Raw genomic sequence first — 18,429 nt, forward strand, 5'->3', positions numbered from 1 at the left:
ACAGTGTAAGGAGCCAGAAACAGATGACTTCCATTGCCTGCAGTAATGCCACCCAGACACTATACAGTGTAGCTATCTAATTCTGGCTCCATACACTGTATAGTACAAAGACAAGGTGCAGCCTGCAACAGCTGATCCATGGCTGAAGCTGTCGACCCTGAACCCATGAGATATTTATGGCTTATCCTGAGGATAGACCATAAAAAAAAATTTAATGGACAACCCTTTTAATAGTGTAGATGTTTTCCATTAAAAGAACTTGATACACAATAAGTTGACTGATCAGTAGTCAGATGAAAGAGATTATCTAGTTTTTGGTCTTTCACTTTTCTCTGTGGGTTCATCATTACCAAATTATCACTTTGGCTCTACCTACACCATATTATAATGCCCAAAAGAAAAGTCACCATTTTTCTCAAGTATGCTTTCCAGCTTTTAGTTTTGTATGTGGAATATGTAAAGAGACACAAAGCACCAAAGTGCAGGAACTTTTATTGAAGGTGTCGGAGCAGATAGAGATTGGAAACAAAAATTAGAAGGGATTTGATATAACATACGTTGTCATATGAACTCATTATTGTGGATCCATAATGTCCCTGTAAAATATGTTTTACAGAGAATGGTCTGCGGTGTGGGATGGGGAAGGGGTTAGATTTTTTTAATTAAAGAGGCTTTTTTTTTCAAACAAATTGCTCTGAACCTGGGGGCAATAAAATAATTTAAAAAAATGTACCCACCTCTCCTCGGTTTTTTGTTTTCAGTGTTGAAAGCCCTGTGCTTCTTCTTACAGTTTTCCCTATCAGGTGACCTATTCACAAACTGCACATGACTGCTTACGCTAGGTTCACACTAGCGCCCGGAGTCTGTTCTCAGCTTTCCGTCTTCTGCGTGTAGAAGACGGAAAGCTGTCAGACCGGTTCTGGCCATGTGCGCCAGTGAGCGTTTTATGCTCTCCGCCGCGAAACCATATTTTTAAAACCGGACACAGAGTATTGCATGTCCGACTCTGTGTCCGATTTTAAAAAAATGGTTTCGCGGCGGAGAGCATAAAACGCTCACCGGCGCTCATGGCCGGACATCTTTCAAACCCATTCAAATGAATGAGTATGAAAGAGTCCTGCAGGTTTCCGTCTCCTGCTCAGTTTTGTGCTGGAAACGGAAACCTGTATGAACAGAGACCGGGCGCAGATGTGAATGAGCCCTAAGCTTCTGTAGTGCTATTTGTGGAGAGGTCAATTTGTTTTGCCCCGTGTCCATCCCAAATTAATCAGATGACCCCTTTAAATTATTTCTAAAGATGTGATGTAATATTACTGTTCAATAATGTTCATCAGATTGCTTAGTGTACTTTTTGTTTTGTTTTTTGCAGTATCATATTCACCAGTTCACCCCCATTCATTGGTTAAACACCCAACAATCCAACTCCATCCAGATCCACCCAAGTTGCCACATCATCCAATGATACTACAGCAGCAGCAGCAGATACAGCATCGACATCAGATTCAAACCATTACTTTACATAACCCAGCCTTGGAATCTCCATCTGCACAACAGTGTGTGCCAATTCATAGCCCGGCGTTCCTGTCTCTTCCCAGCAGCGCTCATTCACACCACAGTACCCCAGCCCCCACTCCTCCTCCTCCATCTCCAACTTTCACACACTCTGCTCAGCAGTCTGTAGTTGTGTCACCTTCACCAGCACAGTCCCCATGTCAGTCTCCAACTATAATTATTCACCCACAAACCCTTATACATTCTCAGTCACCTTTGCTTGTGCAGTCACCACTTTCCTCCAGAGAAAATACACAGCTGCAAAGCACCTTGCATCCATCATCACAGGTGGTTATTCCAACACATCCTTCATCTACAGTGTCACCAGAAACCCATACTAGATCCTCACATCAACAGACCATAGCATCTACTGCCCAACACTTATTGCCTCATATAGACCAAGTGCAATCATCACTCCAATCCTTTCCACCACAAATGGCTTCTTCACCAAATTTACCTGCATCTCCACCTTCCCAGATGCAGCCATTGCCTCTACCGTCCATGCACACCATATCAGTACAGCCAGAAATTCTAACACCAGGCCAGGTTCTGGTGCAAAATGCATTACTAACAGAAGAAGAACTTCCTGCTGCAGAAGCACTTGTACAGCTGCCTTTCCAGACACTTCCACCACCTCAAACCGTGGCAGTAAACCTACATATACCCTCAGCACAAGTGGAGTCACCAGTGGTAAGCTGTTAATATCCATATCTTGAAATATTCGAATGTCCATCTTTGCAACCAATTTTATTGCACCAATGCCCTAGGTAAAAAAAAAAAAAAAAGAACGTGACTTAAAAGTATCTTTGGGTGCATATCCTTATGTCTCCATGGTTACAGACTTAAAACAGACTTTGCGTAGTCAGATCCTGCTGTCATACTTCTACATTGAATGGCCAAAAGTCATGGGTAGCCCCTCCATGAGCCCTGATAACTGCAGCAAGATGATGAGGCATGGACTCCATGAGGTTTTGGAAGAGTTCTGGAGGCATATTAATTCATGCAGTCTGCACTGCAGCCCACAATTGGTCCTGTGTAGTTGGCGCTGTGTCCATGGAGCGGAAACTGGAATCCACAGCATCCCATAAATGTTCTATGGGGTTGAAGTAGGGCGAGTGGGCAGGCCAATCGAGGGTCGTGAGGTCACTGGTGTGTTCATTAAGCGAGTCCTGTGCCACCAATGAGTGATGACATGTTGCATTGTCCTATTGGTACACAGCATCCCCATCAGGGAACTCCAACACCAGAAAGGGGTGCAGATGGTCTGCCATAAATTGCACGTATCAAGCACCGGCCATTGATCCCTGCCCCCGGACAATAGGGCCCATTTGTGACCATGTGAACACGGCCCAGACCATGATGGAGCCACCTCCCATCTGGACACGTCCCTGTTGGCATGCAGGATCCATGGCTTCATGGAGCATACGCCACACTCTCGCACGCCCATCAGCACTGTACAACTGGAACCGTGATTCATCAGACCATACCACATGCTGCCACTGTTCCATGGTCCAATGACGACGGTCACGGGCCCTTGCCAGTCTTTTAGTTCTGTGTTGTGGCGTCAGCAAAAGGATATGGGTCAGATGTTGACTGTTGAAGCCTATGTGGTACAGTTCTCGGCATACAGTCCTGGCACCCCACATTCAAATCAGCAGTGATTTGACCCACAGTAGACCGTCAAGAGCCCGAACAACTCTGTGGAGGTGACATGACATCCATTCATCAAACACTTGTGGTCTGACTGGTGCGCCGGTTTACATGGCTGCCAATGTTGTCCCTGCAATATTGCAGGTCCACCCGAGACACTGTTGACCTCGGAAATGCAAATTCCCGGGTAATCTCCAAAATACTATGCCCCATGCGTCTTGCACCAATTATCATCCCATGTTCAAAGTCACTTAACTTGCGATGTGCTACCATGTTCACGAGACTGTCTGCATGAGACTGCTCAAATATCTTGGCGACATTAGCACCATAAGCCGCATCGCGTCACACTGTTTGAGCGTCATATCCGGCACTGGGATATGCCTTCCCGAGACTTTTGGCCTCTGAGTGTACTTCTTCCTAATTTTTCAAATGCTTGTCAGCAATAGTATGACTATAGATTAATTTTTTCTGTTTTAATTTCTACTATTAAACTGGCTGAAAAATACTCAAAAACAGACATACAATGGATATCAATTACAAACTATCAAACACAAACCTATTACATGCTGCAAAGCTGTGGGGACATTAGCTTGGTAAAAGCAGTAGTGCGGACCTAAACAGTCAAGACAGGGGCACAAAATGTGAAGCAAGCTGATTTATTTAGAAAAAAAAAACAGGAAAATAAATAAGCCTTGACTTCAGGCACAAAAAAGAACAAAACAAAATACAACCTTCACTTCGTCAAAAACAATTGTGCACCTCAGGGAGAGTGTGTCCCTACAAAGGCAGTACGGAGACTTACAAGTCATTCCTGCTCCGCTAGGGATTCTGGGTAAAAAATATGCAAATCTATTCTCCAGGATGTAATCAGGAGAACAGTGCACTCTGTACGCCACCTATAGAGGGCAGCATCCTTAACATCATGAACTGCTCAGTTATAAAGTCTTTTTAATCATAATGTGGATTTAATTGGCAAATCAGTATTTCTGTCCCAAAAGGTACAGATTCCCAGCTATGGACCGCGCTGTTTCGGCCTATTGGGCCATCCTCAGCATAGCGCAGGGATACTGATTTGGCAGAGTGAGAGACTATAGACCAGGGTCAGGGGACAATCGTACACATCAGGGAGAGTGTGCTGGGAACTTCCTGTGCAGTCTGGAAGCTTAGGGCTCGTTCACATCTGCGCCCGGTCTCCGTTCTGCAGGCTTCCGTTTCCTGCACAAAACAGAGGCAGGATACGGAAACCTGCAGGACTCTTTCTCACCCATTCATTTGAATGGGTGAGAAAGCTGTCCGGCAGTGAGCGTTTCATGCTCTCCACCGCAAAACCGGATTAAAATAAACGGTTTTGCGGCGGAGAGCATAAAACGCTCACCGCCGCTCACGGCTGGACCCGGTCTGTGCTTTCCGTCTTCTTGCATGCAGAAGACGGAAACCACAGAACAGAGACCCGAACGCAGGTGTGAACCTAGCATCATTAGCATATGAATAAAAACGGACTTATTCAGAAACCACTGAGGCAATCTACATACTAAAGATAGGTGTGGAATAGACTTTCTAAAGCCTATGCAAGGATGTGATTAGTTAAAAATGACTTTCCTAGTGTTAGAGCCCCTTTAAGCATCGTGAGGGGTTAAAAAAATAACTTGAACATTATTTTAATTCCTATATCTGCACAGTTTACTGAAAGCTCTTTTATACTTAACTGAATTTTTTTTAGTGTTTTCTTGTCCTTTTCTATAGTTAACATTGGCAGGGTTTAAGTTGTGAGAAAAAAAAATAAAGGAAATGTTTTGATTAAGTACAAGGCGCTCAAGGACACATGTACATGACCTCCGCTATTAATGCGGCCCCTGTCATTCTAGCTAATGCTTTCTCCTGTCTAGGTTTACCATGTAGAAAACTTGTGTCCAGAAGAAGTGCCAATGGAGCAACAAGAATGTGTACGTGTGATTACACAGACCCCCACACCTCCAACACTATCCCCTCCTGCACTTCCGTTAGGTAGTGGAGAGGAGCTTCCTGTAGATCATATCATTCAAGGTAAAAATAACCATACTTAAGGGGATTATTTGTTTCATTAATACATTTTGTCTGATTTCTTTTGCTCATGATTTCCAAATTGTTAAAGAGATGGAAGAGGAGGCAACAAAAGCTGCTTTGTGATGAATATTGATTTACTGTGTTTAGACAAATAAAAATGTTTTGTAGTCATGAACACCGTTTATAGGTGGATTGAACCGTAATTCCTTACATGTTTCTCTTATTAAAGTATCCACCCTTGGCAATGAACACAGGAACACGAACACGGTGCATTCTCTTTGTCAACATGTTTAAGTTTTGGCTCGGACTGCAGCCCATTTCTCGTATAGTAACTCACAAACTTGATTTTGGCTCATGGTCGGCAGATCTCAAACACGTCTGTCCGGACGATCCCAAAAGAGTTCAATTAGATTTGCATCGGTAGTCTTAGGTAGCCAAACCATATTGTTCAGCACCTACTGTCATCCCTTTGACTGAACATACTTTTCACAGTGCTCATGATACACTGTTCACTGTATGCAATAAATATTTTTATATTTGAATAGTTCAGACATTTTGGAGTGTGGGGATAACTAAAGTGTTTAAGTTAGGGAAGCATCAACTCCTATCACTAGCTGCTCCTAAAGATTAGACAACTCCTGTCACACAGTTATAGCAATGAAGATTACAGATTTATCCTTTTCGATTGTATACTTATAATCTCATAGATTAATTTGATTATTTAAGATGTAGAGAGAAGGATAATTAAACTGTCCCCTACTAAGGGCTCATTCACATCTGCGCCCAGGTGTCCGTACTTCAGGTTTCCATTTCCTGCATAAAATAGAGCAGGAGACCGAAACCTGCAGGAGTCTCTCTCCCCCATTCATTTGAATGGGTGAGAAAGATGTCTGGCAGTGAGCGTTTTATGCTCTCCGCCGCAAAACCGGGTTTTATAATCCGGAAACAGAGTCGGACATGCAGTACTCTGTGTCCGGATTAAAAAAAACGGTTTCGCGGTGGAGAGCATAAAACGCTCACCGCCGCTCACAGCCGGACCCGGTCTGTGGTTTCCGTCTTCTGGCATGCAGAAGGCGAAAACCACAGAACGGACAGCTGAACGCAGGTGTGAACCTAGCGTAAGCTGATGCTAGGTTCACACTTGCACTCAAGTTTCCATTCTCCAGGTCCACTTGGGGTCCTAAAAAATGGAAACCCAATCCATTTACAAAGTGGTTACCTGTGGACCCCATAGACTATAATGGGGTCTGCCCAGTTTCCACCCGAAAAATGAGGAGAGAAACGTCCTTCTGCAGGACTTTTCTCTCCACATTTTTCAAGCACATTTGGGGAATGAATCTCCAAATTGAATTTAAGTACTGGTGTGAACCCAGCCTGAGATGGTTCTGTTTCTAGCTGCCTATGTGATGCTGTGCTGAGGCATGATGAGTCAATAGCAGAACCAAGAAAAAGAGAAATCTAAATACCTTAATATTTGGTATAAGCGCATTCTGCCTTGAAAAACCCATTAACCCAAAAACCCATTATATTTTTTTATATATGATTTTTGCAAAACCTGCATCAAAAGCCACAACCATTTTTTCTAAAGGGATGTTTCCAGGTCCATACAGTTTGCCAGAGCAAAATACTGTGGCAAAAACTGTGACAAAAATGCAAAAAAATTGCATCATGTAAAAAAAGAAAAAAAAATCCCCCCCCAAAAAAAAAAAAAAAAAAGTTTCCTAATTTCAAAGCAGACTTTTTCAGTCTGCAAAAAACTCCTCGTTCACATACACTATGAGGGGAGTAAGGATTACTGTAGTGAATACAATAATGGTATTTCCAGGCTGGTGCCAGATTAACTGGGAAATGTATTTAAGGTTAAGTCCAAAGGGGCGCAAGTTTGCAGCTAGGAATAGGCACAGTGGAATTGTCGCTGGGTAATCCACTCCAATAAAAAAAAAAATTATAAAAAAATTCAAAATTGTTGTTTTTGCACATTCTGCCTTAAAAAAAACAAACAAGCCAGGTCATGTACTCCAACATGACACATATGAAAGGTATATTCACTATGTCACTAAAAAGCTCCTAAAACAGCATCTAAGTGGCTTTGAAGTGATTTTGCTGGTAGTAGAAGAGATTGAAGAAATGTATTACTAATGTAGAGTTGCTTGTTACAAGACAGATGTGCCTGGTGTAGCATAATATGAGATTATGTTTTTCTGAATTCTAGGTCTCCCAACAGCAGTGTCTTCAGTTAGTGCCTCAGTCATTAAGTCCCCATCTGACAACTCCTACGCCTCTATTCCTGCACCACCGCTGCTTCTACCTGCTGCTACTACCAGAAGCAATAGTACACAGAAGCCTAACAGCATTCCAGGCTTGGATAGCAAACTTCCTCAAGCCATAGTCAAACCACAGATTTTAACCCACGTCATTGAGGGATTTGTTATTCAAGAAGGCCTAGAGCCATTTCCTGTAAGTATAATTATTTTCACCATTGTACTCATGGATGGAAGTTACTCTTTCTTGGAAATTTTATTTCCATTACACATCATTCTCTAGTGCTCTGAATACAGATATTTTAAGCTGTGCATGTTTTCATTATGGCTATTGTGACAATGCCTTGATGATCTTGTATCGTATACTAGCACATTGACTTCTTGATAATATTTAAAACCCCTTTACCTCAATGTGCACATACTTTTACAAGATTGTAGATCACAATGTGACATATCACTCTCTCTCAAGATCACCAGTGCTACACATCTTAGTTCTCAGTCCTCTCCCTGGCACAGGTCAGATGGTTCTTCTTAGTTACTGTGCCCTGCTGTAAGATGTCTAAGAGAGGATGTAACTGCAGGATCTATCACTACAGATATTCCACAGGCCTTAAAGGAAACCTTTTACCATAAATATGCAATTTAATCTGCTGGCACCATGTTATAGAGCAAGGAGAGCTGAGCAGATTGATATAGACTTTAGTGGGAGAAGATTCATTATAATGTGTCATTTATTAATTAAAAAAATGTTTGTTCTTTCTATGCTTAGAAGGAGTGATTGAGTCTAGTAGGCGGTCTTAACCCTGATAGAGCTTATAGAGATGGCTGTTAATGACTGTTAGGACCACCCACTGGACTTAGTTACTTACTCCAAACATAGAAAGAACAATGAAATTAATGAATAAATGACACATTATAACAATTCTTTTTTCTCACAAAACTATATCAATCTGCTTAGCTCTCCCTGTTTTGTTACATGATGCTTGCAGATAACATAGGATTTTAATGGTGACTGGTTTCCCTTAAGGTTCCCATTCTCCATTTCCTTTTGGCCAAAGTAACCAAGTACACATGAACACCCTTTCCATAGGGTGTGCATGTGTTTTCAGTAGGGAAAGGGAAGAAAGCTGCTTACAGACATCTCTACAGGCAGCTTAAAGGGGTTATTGCATCTCATTGTGTCACCTTCTTTCCTGTTTCTTCTCTACTTCTTGTTTTTCAGCTTAGGCAAGCAGTACTCAAAGACTAACAGTGTGCTTGGTATTTACATATACTGATAACAATAGCACTGATCAACTACTGTTTGATAGGGACTATCAGCAGCTAAATGCACTTGCCAGAGCTATAATCTGTCAGTCACAGTAAAGAGAAGGGGGTGGGTGTAACAGGGACCAAGTCAGCCGACCAGTGCAGCAAGATTGTGGTCTAAAGCCTAAGCAACAAGCTGTAAAAATCAAGGACACTTATTTAGCTGTATCTGACAAACAGAGCAATGTATTGGGTAAAACACTTCAATTAGCTTAAAGAGAGCATTTCATGTCCTTGGGCACATGTGGTTCTATATACTGCTAGAAAGTCGACAGTGCGCAGAATTCAGCGCACTGTCGGCTTTCCTGTTATGTGCCCCAGTGGAAGAGATATCGGTGCATTTACCGATAGCTCTTCACTGTAAGAAGGGCGTTCCTGACAGTCTAGCTGGTAACGCCCCTCCTGACAGTACTGTATGTAGCGCTATACTGTTAGAGGGGAGTTCCTTACCGCTCAGTGATGACGCTGAGCGGTGAGGAACGCACCCACAGCCCCCCACGTCAGTACTCACTCACAGAATGCCCTTCTGACAGTGAGTGCACCGATAGCTTTTCCACTGGGACACATAACAGGAAAGCCAACAGTGCCCGAGGACATGAAAGGTCCTCTTTAAGTTACAAGTTGAACCTCTTCCCAGCATCTGCTGTAATAGTACAGGAATACTATAGTAACATGAGCAGAGCAGCCGCCATAGCCTCTGGGTCTTTGCTGTATTATACAGGAGAGACTCGGTGCCTAATGGCCGCAAACACCTGGAGTTGCTCAGCCTGTCATACAAATGCTGATATTTTGCAATGCATTAGCATTGTAATACATTATATTAATGATGACACCCCTGGGGTTCAATACACCTAGGGAGTCTGATAAATGCAATTTAAAAAAAAGTATTAAAAAAATTAAAAGAATTAAAAGTTAAAATCACCCCTCTTTCCCTATATTACATATAAAAGTTAAAAATGACTGTGAAATCCATACACATTAGGTATCCCCGTGTCTGAAAATGCCCCGTGTACAAACTTCCAAACATATTTTTCCCATACAATGAACACTGTAGCGGAGAAAAAAAAGATCAAAAGTGCCGAACTGCCATTTTTTTGCTGTTTCGATTTTTTAAGGGATTAAAGTGTAAATAAAACTATATACATTTGGTATCCCCGGAATCATACCGAAACATATACCGTATTTTTCGGACTATAAGACGCACTTTTTTCCCCCCAAATTTGGGGGGAAAAGAAGGGTGCGTCTTATAGGCCGAATGTGGCGCCTGGCATCCGCTGTAATAGAGAGGCGGAAGCCGGCAAGTGATAGACGCCATTACAGGTGCCGGGGCCTGCGACATCGCTGCGATCCTCTGCCCTGCATGAAGCCAGCAGCGGCAGGGGCGATGCTATTCCGCTCCTCCGTCCCCCCGCCGCTGGCTTCATGCAGGGCAGAGGAGCGCAGCGATGTCTCAGGCCCCGGCGTCTATCCCTCCCTGGCATCCGCCTCTCTAGTACAGCGGATGCCGGGTCTGCAGTCTGTATCAGCGGCCTCTTCTCCCCCGGGGCCGGTCCCCACCGGCCCCGTACCTGTAAAGTTGCAGGCCGGCTCCTGCGCGGCGATATCGCAGGAGCCGACCTGTTCGGGTGACAGCCGGGAGCCTAATGTCTTTCATGTGGTTTGGAAGGTGGAAAAAATTCCTCCAGCGGGAAAGGGTTAAATATAATTCTAGAAATGGAAATATCCCTTTTAACTTTCTTAAAAACAAAAGAATCAAGCATTTCTTCTTTCATCCAACATAGTTGTGTGATCCAAATCGGAAGGCTCAGTCAACTTTTATTTGTTTTGGGGGTCCTTAAAGGGTTGTCCTGCAATAGGCCAAAAAATTTAAAAAGATACCTACCTGCCTGATACCTACCTGTATCCTTGTTTTGCTTCTATGAATATGGTTGTATGGGAAAAAATGTCTCCCACTTCTGTTCTTTATGTAAATTTCATCATCCTGAACAGGTTTACTGCTGCAGGCAGGGAGGTTAAAGTTAAAGGTGAAGTCAGGGGTGGTTTTTAACACTTTAGTTTCTTTACAGGCTGTGTATCAGTCTGATTTCTGAGGCAGTGAATCTTCTGATATTAGTTAAGTCATGGCCACTGCCTCACAAATCTTAGGCTGATACACTGCCTGCACACCAACCATTGTTTTAAGTTCTGCACCTCCATCAACTCTTCTGCATCTCCTCCAGCAGCAGGGAACACCTTCAGGACAGGGTTTAAATACAGAAGTGGTGCCCTTTTTTTTTTTTTTTTTTTTTTTTCCTTCACAATCATACTCCTAAAGTGGGGTTGCCCAAACTTTTTCCAAGGAGATCCAGATGTGGTGATGTGAAAATGGGTGTGAGTCAACCATTCAGCCTGATATTCTTTTAACCATTAAAGAAGGTCTTTCACATTCTCATAGATGTGTGGTATTATAATACCGCTAGAGAGTCGACAGTGTGCTGAATTCAGCATATTGTCAGCTTTTTAGTGGTATGTACAGTAATACCACACATCTATGGGGACATGAATGGTCCTCTTTAACATTAAATTCAAATGAACTATTTTATGATTTTTTTTTTTTTATTGCAAATGGCATACTTCTAATTTCTTTACACAGAGATTAAAAATTAGCCCCCATCACTGCCCCCACACAATATAATGTCCCTATCACTGGTCCCCTGGGAAGAACCAGGCTGCATTCAGTTACCACTCACTGATCATGCTCGTGGCTTCCTCTTCAGCTCAGCCTTCAATGGGTCCTGTGTGCTCCACATCAGGTCACAAGGACGTAATGTGCAGTGCATGGGGGTTCCCTGGTGGTTGAAGAGGGGGCTGCGAGCAGGAGAGGGAATAGATAAGTTAACAGGAGCTGTTACTAGACCTCCACTGAAAAAAAGCAGTGGGGATCCAGTAGGGCCCCCTAAGGATAACAAAATTTAAACTCGGGCTAGACATTGGACCAGCCTGTCCTAGAGGCAAAACAAGCTCCTGCATCTTATTTACAGAATGCAGGTAGGTATCAGGGCAGGTACACTGCCACACAATGAATTATATTTATTTATTTTATTTATATATATATATATATATATATATATATATATATATATATATATATATTTTATTTATTTATGGAAGCTTCTACTGAACCTTACTACAAAGTAAACTGTTTGTAGTCAGAATCCACTAGTCAACCACAGGTTCCTGCACACCTGGAACTTGTAATCGTGCTCTCACCAGTAATTGATAAAAACATCCAAATATATATTCTAGGTAAATCGATCTTCCCTGCTGGTAGATGAACCTGCCAAAGGGCATTTGCCACTTGATGAACAGATTATGAATATTACTGACATGGAGTCGGACATTCAGAGCACAGCCAAGCTTCCTGACAACTCCTCGGACACAGATGTAGATGATCTAACGGCTGAGGGTGAGTTATTGTTTTATTCTTTTTTACTTTTGTTGATTGTCATAAGGTACTTTCCAACTAATGGAGTAACCAGACGATTACCTATTTCTACTATTGTATGGGATATAAGAGCGAACTAGACAGACCTCAGTTCTCTGGAGCTCCTAGTGTATAGAGGATACTTTTCTGTTTGTGGTTATACTTCCTTAGAATTTATTCACCTTGTTTCCCTTTACGTAGAAACAAGACCACAACAATACATGTTACTACCTAGTTGCGTTTTATTTGCCCCATTCAAAAAGTTTATATGTCAATATTTGAATTACCTAATATAAAATATTACTATGTGGGATATCAGACTTACTGTAAATAGTTTTCCAGTTACTACTGGGCAGATTATCAGTTTATTGTACATTTGCTGTGGATAAAGCTCAGTGAGCAATGTGATTACAAAGAGTTATGGCTGTTCTTCACAGACTCTGTCACATCACTTTTTATATTGCCAGTACTTTTAGCGGCTTTATTACTGTCTAGTATTCTTAATAGCGCTGTGAAATTGACTTATTGATAAATGATATAGGCATGTTTCTGTTTCAAGACTTGCTGCTTGATTTTGTCATTGGGTAGTAACATGGCATACACCTATTTCCACTTCCCAAAGGCCCTTCTACCTCATAGATACCAGTATTGTAGATAGGAGGCTCTAGTACAGTTTTACGTCACAACAAATGACACCTACAATCACATTGTCCCTTTTGTTGTTTACCATCTGGGTTGTGAAAGATCTGTAGTTTGGTTTGACTGGCTGCCCTCATTACATCAGGAAACCAACCTTCATGTTTTTCCACATCCACCTTTGTTGGTGCTTTGCTTTTATACTTTTACTACTTAATACCTATCAGTAGTGTTTTGTATATCCATTTCCTACATATTATTCTTAAAGCAAAAAAATCAATATCCTTTAATTATAGCATGCTACATATCTGCAAAATCTTACTTTTCACAAAGCTGTCATTCCAGAGATTTCTACCCCCCATCCTTATTGTTGTTTTGGCCTAAAAGAGGACAACCAGATTTCTCCTAAACATCAGTTAATAGAAATGTTGACTAGACAAGCTGTACGTTGTGGCATAGCCTGTAGAGTCTGGCCTTAAAAACTCAATGCGTATTCACAGTTAATAATGCAAAGAACTGCTCCTTTTGTCCAGAATATCCCCATAGTGTTTATGCATTCAATGAGTCTACTTGCAAGTAGATATTTTTATTTCCATTAAAGTGTAATTATTTGGGGCAGTGTTGTTTCTTTCTTAATTTTATGAGATATTCTCCCTAATCCCAGTCTTAATGGTGTACCCCCAAACAGAAGTCTCAAAATCAAGGCCCAGGAAAAAGCGCTTCTGCCATGAAGATCTTACAGTGGAATTTAGCAGGTGAGGTGCAGGCAGGTAATGCTGTGTTGTGAGCTGACAGGTGGTTCCATCTGGTGGTTCCTGCTTATTTCTAGGAAAGCAGGACATAATCTTCAATGTCTATATCTTTTATAAAGAGGGCCTTTTGCCACCTCCATCAAGTCCAGCTCTTTACATCAGTTAACAGGAGCTGCTCCACTGATTCTGGTACAGATGAATTTTTGCTCTAGGTCCCACTGCTGTTAGTTTTGGTTCCGGATATACTATTTAGATCCTGTACTGTCAGGAGGGCGGTGTCAGGCAGGAGCAGACAAGGGGTGTGATATGCGCTCTGACCCTGGAGGCCTCTGAATCATGCCCACTGTCTGACACTGGAGAAATCCCAACTGCACTGGAATCAGTTGAGTGGCACCAATCCAGATGGTAAGAACTTGACTTAGTGGAGGGGGTGAAAAGTCCTTTTTATGTACAGTATCTAGTATACACATTACGTTGATTGAGTGGTAAGTATTTTCCTCTAGCATGTGTTTAATGTGTAAAATCATTGCAATAACAATTTAAAGGGCGTCTGACAGCAGTATTTATGCTCTAAAACTGTTCCCAGTTCTAGATAGGTGAAAAGAAGAGCCTGTGGTGATTCTCATACTAGCTGCATAAGCCACAAAGAAGAGTTGGAAAGAAGAAAGTGTCATGTTTGCCTGCTCGGCAGTCCCTTCATGTGCAGTGCCCAAATTGGTTGTCCATTTTCAGACCAGCATTGGGTAACATGTTATTGCTTGTTTAGTAAAAAAAAATATATGCAATTTTCCAATTTATTTTCTGTATCAAATCCTCCTGGTTTTCTAGACATTTGCTGTCATTTATATTGCTTACTTCCAGTGGATAAAAATCAGTCCTTGGTCATGTGATTGTGATCATGACAGAGGTGCGCAGCTCATTACCAGGAAGATGTACGACTACTGTGCTGTGACTGTAACAAGCAATACTCCTGTGTGCTCATCACATGACAATGGGCTGAGTTTTATCCACTGGTATTAAGGCTTCGTTCACATCTGCGCACGTGTTTCTTTTCAGGGGGTCCACTTGGGGACCCCCTAAACGGAGACCTAATCCGCATTAAAAAACGTTTACCTTATGCAACCCGTGGACCTCATAGTCTATAATGGGGTCCACATGGTTTCCTCCTGAAAATAGTGAGAAATGCAGAGAGAAAAGCGATGCTTGCAGCGCTTTTCTCTCTACATTTTTCATGCGGAGAAGGGAATAGAATCCCCGTACGGAGACCTGGCGCAGATGTGAACCCAGCCACAGCAGAATGAATGACAACAAATTCAGACCTAGAAAACTGTAAGAAATTGATACAGAAAGTGTCTTGGAAAATTGTAGAATTTTTTTATTATACAAGCCATAACATTTGTCTCTTAATATTGGTCTGAAACCGGACAACACCCTTTAAGTGAAGGCTCTCAAACCTCTTTTTACTTCTCTTTAGTGAGGGTTCTAGCAGTTTCCTGACAGGACTCTAGCACTGTCATTCAAGCTGAGAGGAATGGTACGGGAGTTTTCAGTGCGCACTCACACTCCAGACTGTCCAGAGGGAGCTTGTACTTACAGCATATGGCAACTTCTGTTAAAACTTCTGTTTTCGGTTTCTGCAGCTCCTATGAGCTTCATCACAGGCATGATCTGCTAGTGCTGTCAGCATGTTCTGATGTGTCAGACTCCCTCTAATGTACATAAATATGCAGCAGTTTTGATGTGTTCTTATAGAGTAGAGGGAGAATCAACCTCAGGGTAAGTTCGCACAGAGTTTTTTGGTCAGGATTTTGAGGTGAATGCGGCCTCAAAATCCTGAAATCAATGGGAGCTGTTCAGGAGCTTTTTCTGGGAGCTGTTTCTTCCAGCTCCCGGAAAACGAAGTGAGATGCTCAATTCTTCAGGCTATTTCGCCTCGCGATTCGGCCTGAAGACACTCCCTGCTCTGGACTAGGCCCATCCATTGGGCCTAATGTGGAGCGGATTGCAGTGCACCAGCTTTCAGTCACGGCTTTTGGTCCGGAACCTGAGGCGGCCTAAAAAAAAACTCCGTCTGAACTTAGCCTTAATCTCAGAGGCGCTTTAATGTTTATCATGTTTACATGCCAGATGGGGGTGTTTTCATAAGAAAATACACCTTTCATGGTTAAGTGGATCTCCATTGGATAAATGAGCTCCAAAATAACTGGGTGAAAGAAACATTGTGTAGTACTATGTAGTATATAGTACTAGAATTTCTTTTCTTTTACCTTAACTTACCTTTTGACCAGTCAAGGAGAAAACCAGAGTGATCTAAAGAAGGAGTTTAAAGGTTTTTTTTCCCCTGAATACTACTTATCCCAGGTAAGGGGATACATTGTAAATTGTGGGGGTTCAATGACTAGGACCTCTACTGTGCACAGGATTTGGGGCTCCTGATACTCCATTCAGTGCTATGTGCTGCTGGAAATAGCCAAGTAACATAACAGTATATGCGTAAGGAAAACAGGGGGAGGGAAATGTGGTCTAACTTGTGTGTATATCGTTCAATGTTATAACTGACGTTCCTGAAGGTGGCAATGCACAGATGAAACAGTTTCCACGGCTGGAAAACATGGATCCAAAGGCATGGGCATATAAAAAATCCAGCATTCATCTTCTTCTGACTAAAACGTAACTTTTAATTCATTAAATTGCTAAAATACGAGCTTCATGTTGATGAACAAAAATAAGCTCTATGCAATGAGCAACATCAGAAATGACTGACGCGTTTCGGAATAGATGCTTCCTTAGTCGTAGCTATGAATGCTGCATTTTTTATATGCCTATGCCTTTGAAGTAACAACCTATTCTTGGAATGAACCTATCTTTAGCTGTATGTTCTCTAGCCTTTGGCTGTGCAAATATTTTGTTTGAATGCTTGTAAAATTTGCTGTACACACACACTATCTCAATGAGTAAATGAGTATAGGAAATAAATGTTATGGCAGTGGATGTTTTTTTATTGTTTCATATGTAACATATAAAGAAGGTGTGTATAAAGGAAATGTGTTTAGGACGGGCTGTGACTTAAAAGTATAAAAGGAAACAACGTGCTGGAACAGGACAGAGATTGAATACCACAGGGACCTCATCCTGGCAAGTGGAGGAGACATTTGTGCTGCCATTTTTTACATTGTTAGCCTTTCTCCTAATCCAGAATCATAGTAACTCTTCACTTTTACAAATAAATGGCAAGAAATCTGCTCTTGGTGGAAAGTCAAGAAGAACCCAAAAAATGTTAAATCGACAGATTTGTATGACATATAAACTATAAAGCTTAAACAGAATAATTCAGTATGTATGTTGGAACATGACCATCACATCTATATGAGCTGCTTAGACATCTCATCCCAAAACACGGACAGGAATATGGAGTTGGGCAGGTATAAAAGCCTCTACTTTTTTTAAGAAGGCTTTCCACAAGTTTTTGGAAAGTGTCGGAGCAAATTTGTTTTCATTTAGTCAAAAGAGCATTTGTGAGATCAGGCAGTAATGCTGAATGAATAGATTTGACACATAAACCATGTACTAATTTATCCCAAGTACTTTCAATAGGGAAGAGGTGAGGGCTTTGTACAGACCACTAAATCTTCTTCACCAGACTCATCAATCCCTGACTTTATGGACCTTGTGTTGTAACAGGGAATGACAATGTCTTCCTATAGCTTTAGCATTGCTTTTCACTGAAAATAAGGGGCTTAGCCCAAACTCTGGAAAACAGTCCCATACTATTTTTTCCCCTGTATTCCAGTGAGTAGCATTCTCCAGACATCCATCATGCTTTAATTTGTCCATTAGACAGCTCCAGAGAACACTTTCCACTGCCTCAGAGTCCAATGGTAGCATGCGGTACACAGTGGTCTATATTAGTAAAGTAGTTCATGCTTGGCTCTCCAGTAGGTTAGGGCATAAAAAAGGAACATTGCAAGCCCTTTTGTCCGTTTAAGGTAGATAAGATGTAAAACGCTGGTTTACAGCAGTAAAGGAGTCGATGTTTGTATCCTTTGGTGGTCTGGTGCAGTGACAGGACTTATAGGGAATCAGTGAATGAGCTACTGCTGAAACCAATAGTGGCAAGGGCAGAAAAGGTGTCCAGCATTGAATTCATTCCTCTATCTGTGTTTGCTTCACAAAGTTTCTTGCTTCTTAATTAATAAAATATACATTTTTGCAAGGTGAAATGTACAACGTTGTTTTGTTTCTTGTTTGTTTTTTTCTTTCAGAAGGCGCCGACGAGCTTGAATGTGAAATTCTGCAGTGTGAGTTTTGTGGAAAGACTGGCTATCCAAACAAGTTTTTGAGATCAAAAAGATTTTGTTCACAGTCATGCGCAAAAAGGTAATGTGAAATGTTTTGTACTCAATAGTTAGGTGGTCATGCTCTTCATTGAGGGAGTGTTCTGGAAAAAAAACAAACATAAAATGACAGGAAGAACAGTAGTACTGTGTTAGAGGCAAGTGAAATGTCCCTTTTAATAGATTACCACTGACTGTAGATAAATGTGGGAGAGAGAAATCTAATGGTATACATAATGTGTGCCCCAGGTGGAACCGCCTGGCTTGTGTAGAAGTCGCAAATTCCACAGCAGATTCCGCTATGAAATTTGATCATGCAGAAAACTAAAGCTTCAAATACCAGATGCTGCCATGTGATATACAAAGCCTTAGGGTGGTTTACATCTGGATACTAGTACCCAGGGAAACCTATTGGCTCCATCACAGGATAT

At 41.8% G+C, this 18,429-nt stretch overlaps 1 protein-coding gene across 6 annotated transcripts in view; it reads left to right on the plus strand.

Moving 5' to 3' along the window:
* Positions 1 to 18,429, plus strand: part of PHC3 (polyhomeotic homolog 3) — a 77,440-nt gene that overhangs the window by 54,940 nt on the left and 4,071 nt on the right. For 5 of the 6 annotated variants that reach the window (XM_075268698.1, XM_075268701.1, XM_075268702.1 and 2 more), the window contains 5 exons: positions 1,370 to 2,241; positions 5,088 to 5,244; positions 7,457 to 7,701; positions 12,099 to 12,258; positions 17,927 to 18,041. In XM_075268698.1, the coding sequence (XP_075124799.1) occupies positions 1,370 to 2,241; positions 5,088 to 5,244; positions 7,457 to 7,701; positions 12,099 to 12,258; positions 17,927 to 18,041 (1,549 nt within the window). Of the gene's footprint in view, positions 1 to 1,369; positions 2,242 to 5,087; positions 5,245 to 7,456; positions 7,702 to 12,098; positions 12,259 to 13,600; positions 13,668 to 17,926; positions 18,042 to 18,429 lie in introns of all 6 variants that reach the window. The other variant, XR_012715337.1, reaches the window with a different exon arrangement.

Source organism: Leptodactylus fuscus, chromosome 3, assembly GCF_031893055.1.
Source record: "Leptodactylus fuscus isolate aLepFus1 chromosome 3, aLepFus1.hap2, whole genome shotgun sequence".
Classification (NCBI taxonomy): domain Eukaryota; kingdom Metazoa; phylum Chordata; class Amphibia; order Anura; family Leptodactylidae; genus Leptodactylus; species Leptodactylus fuscus.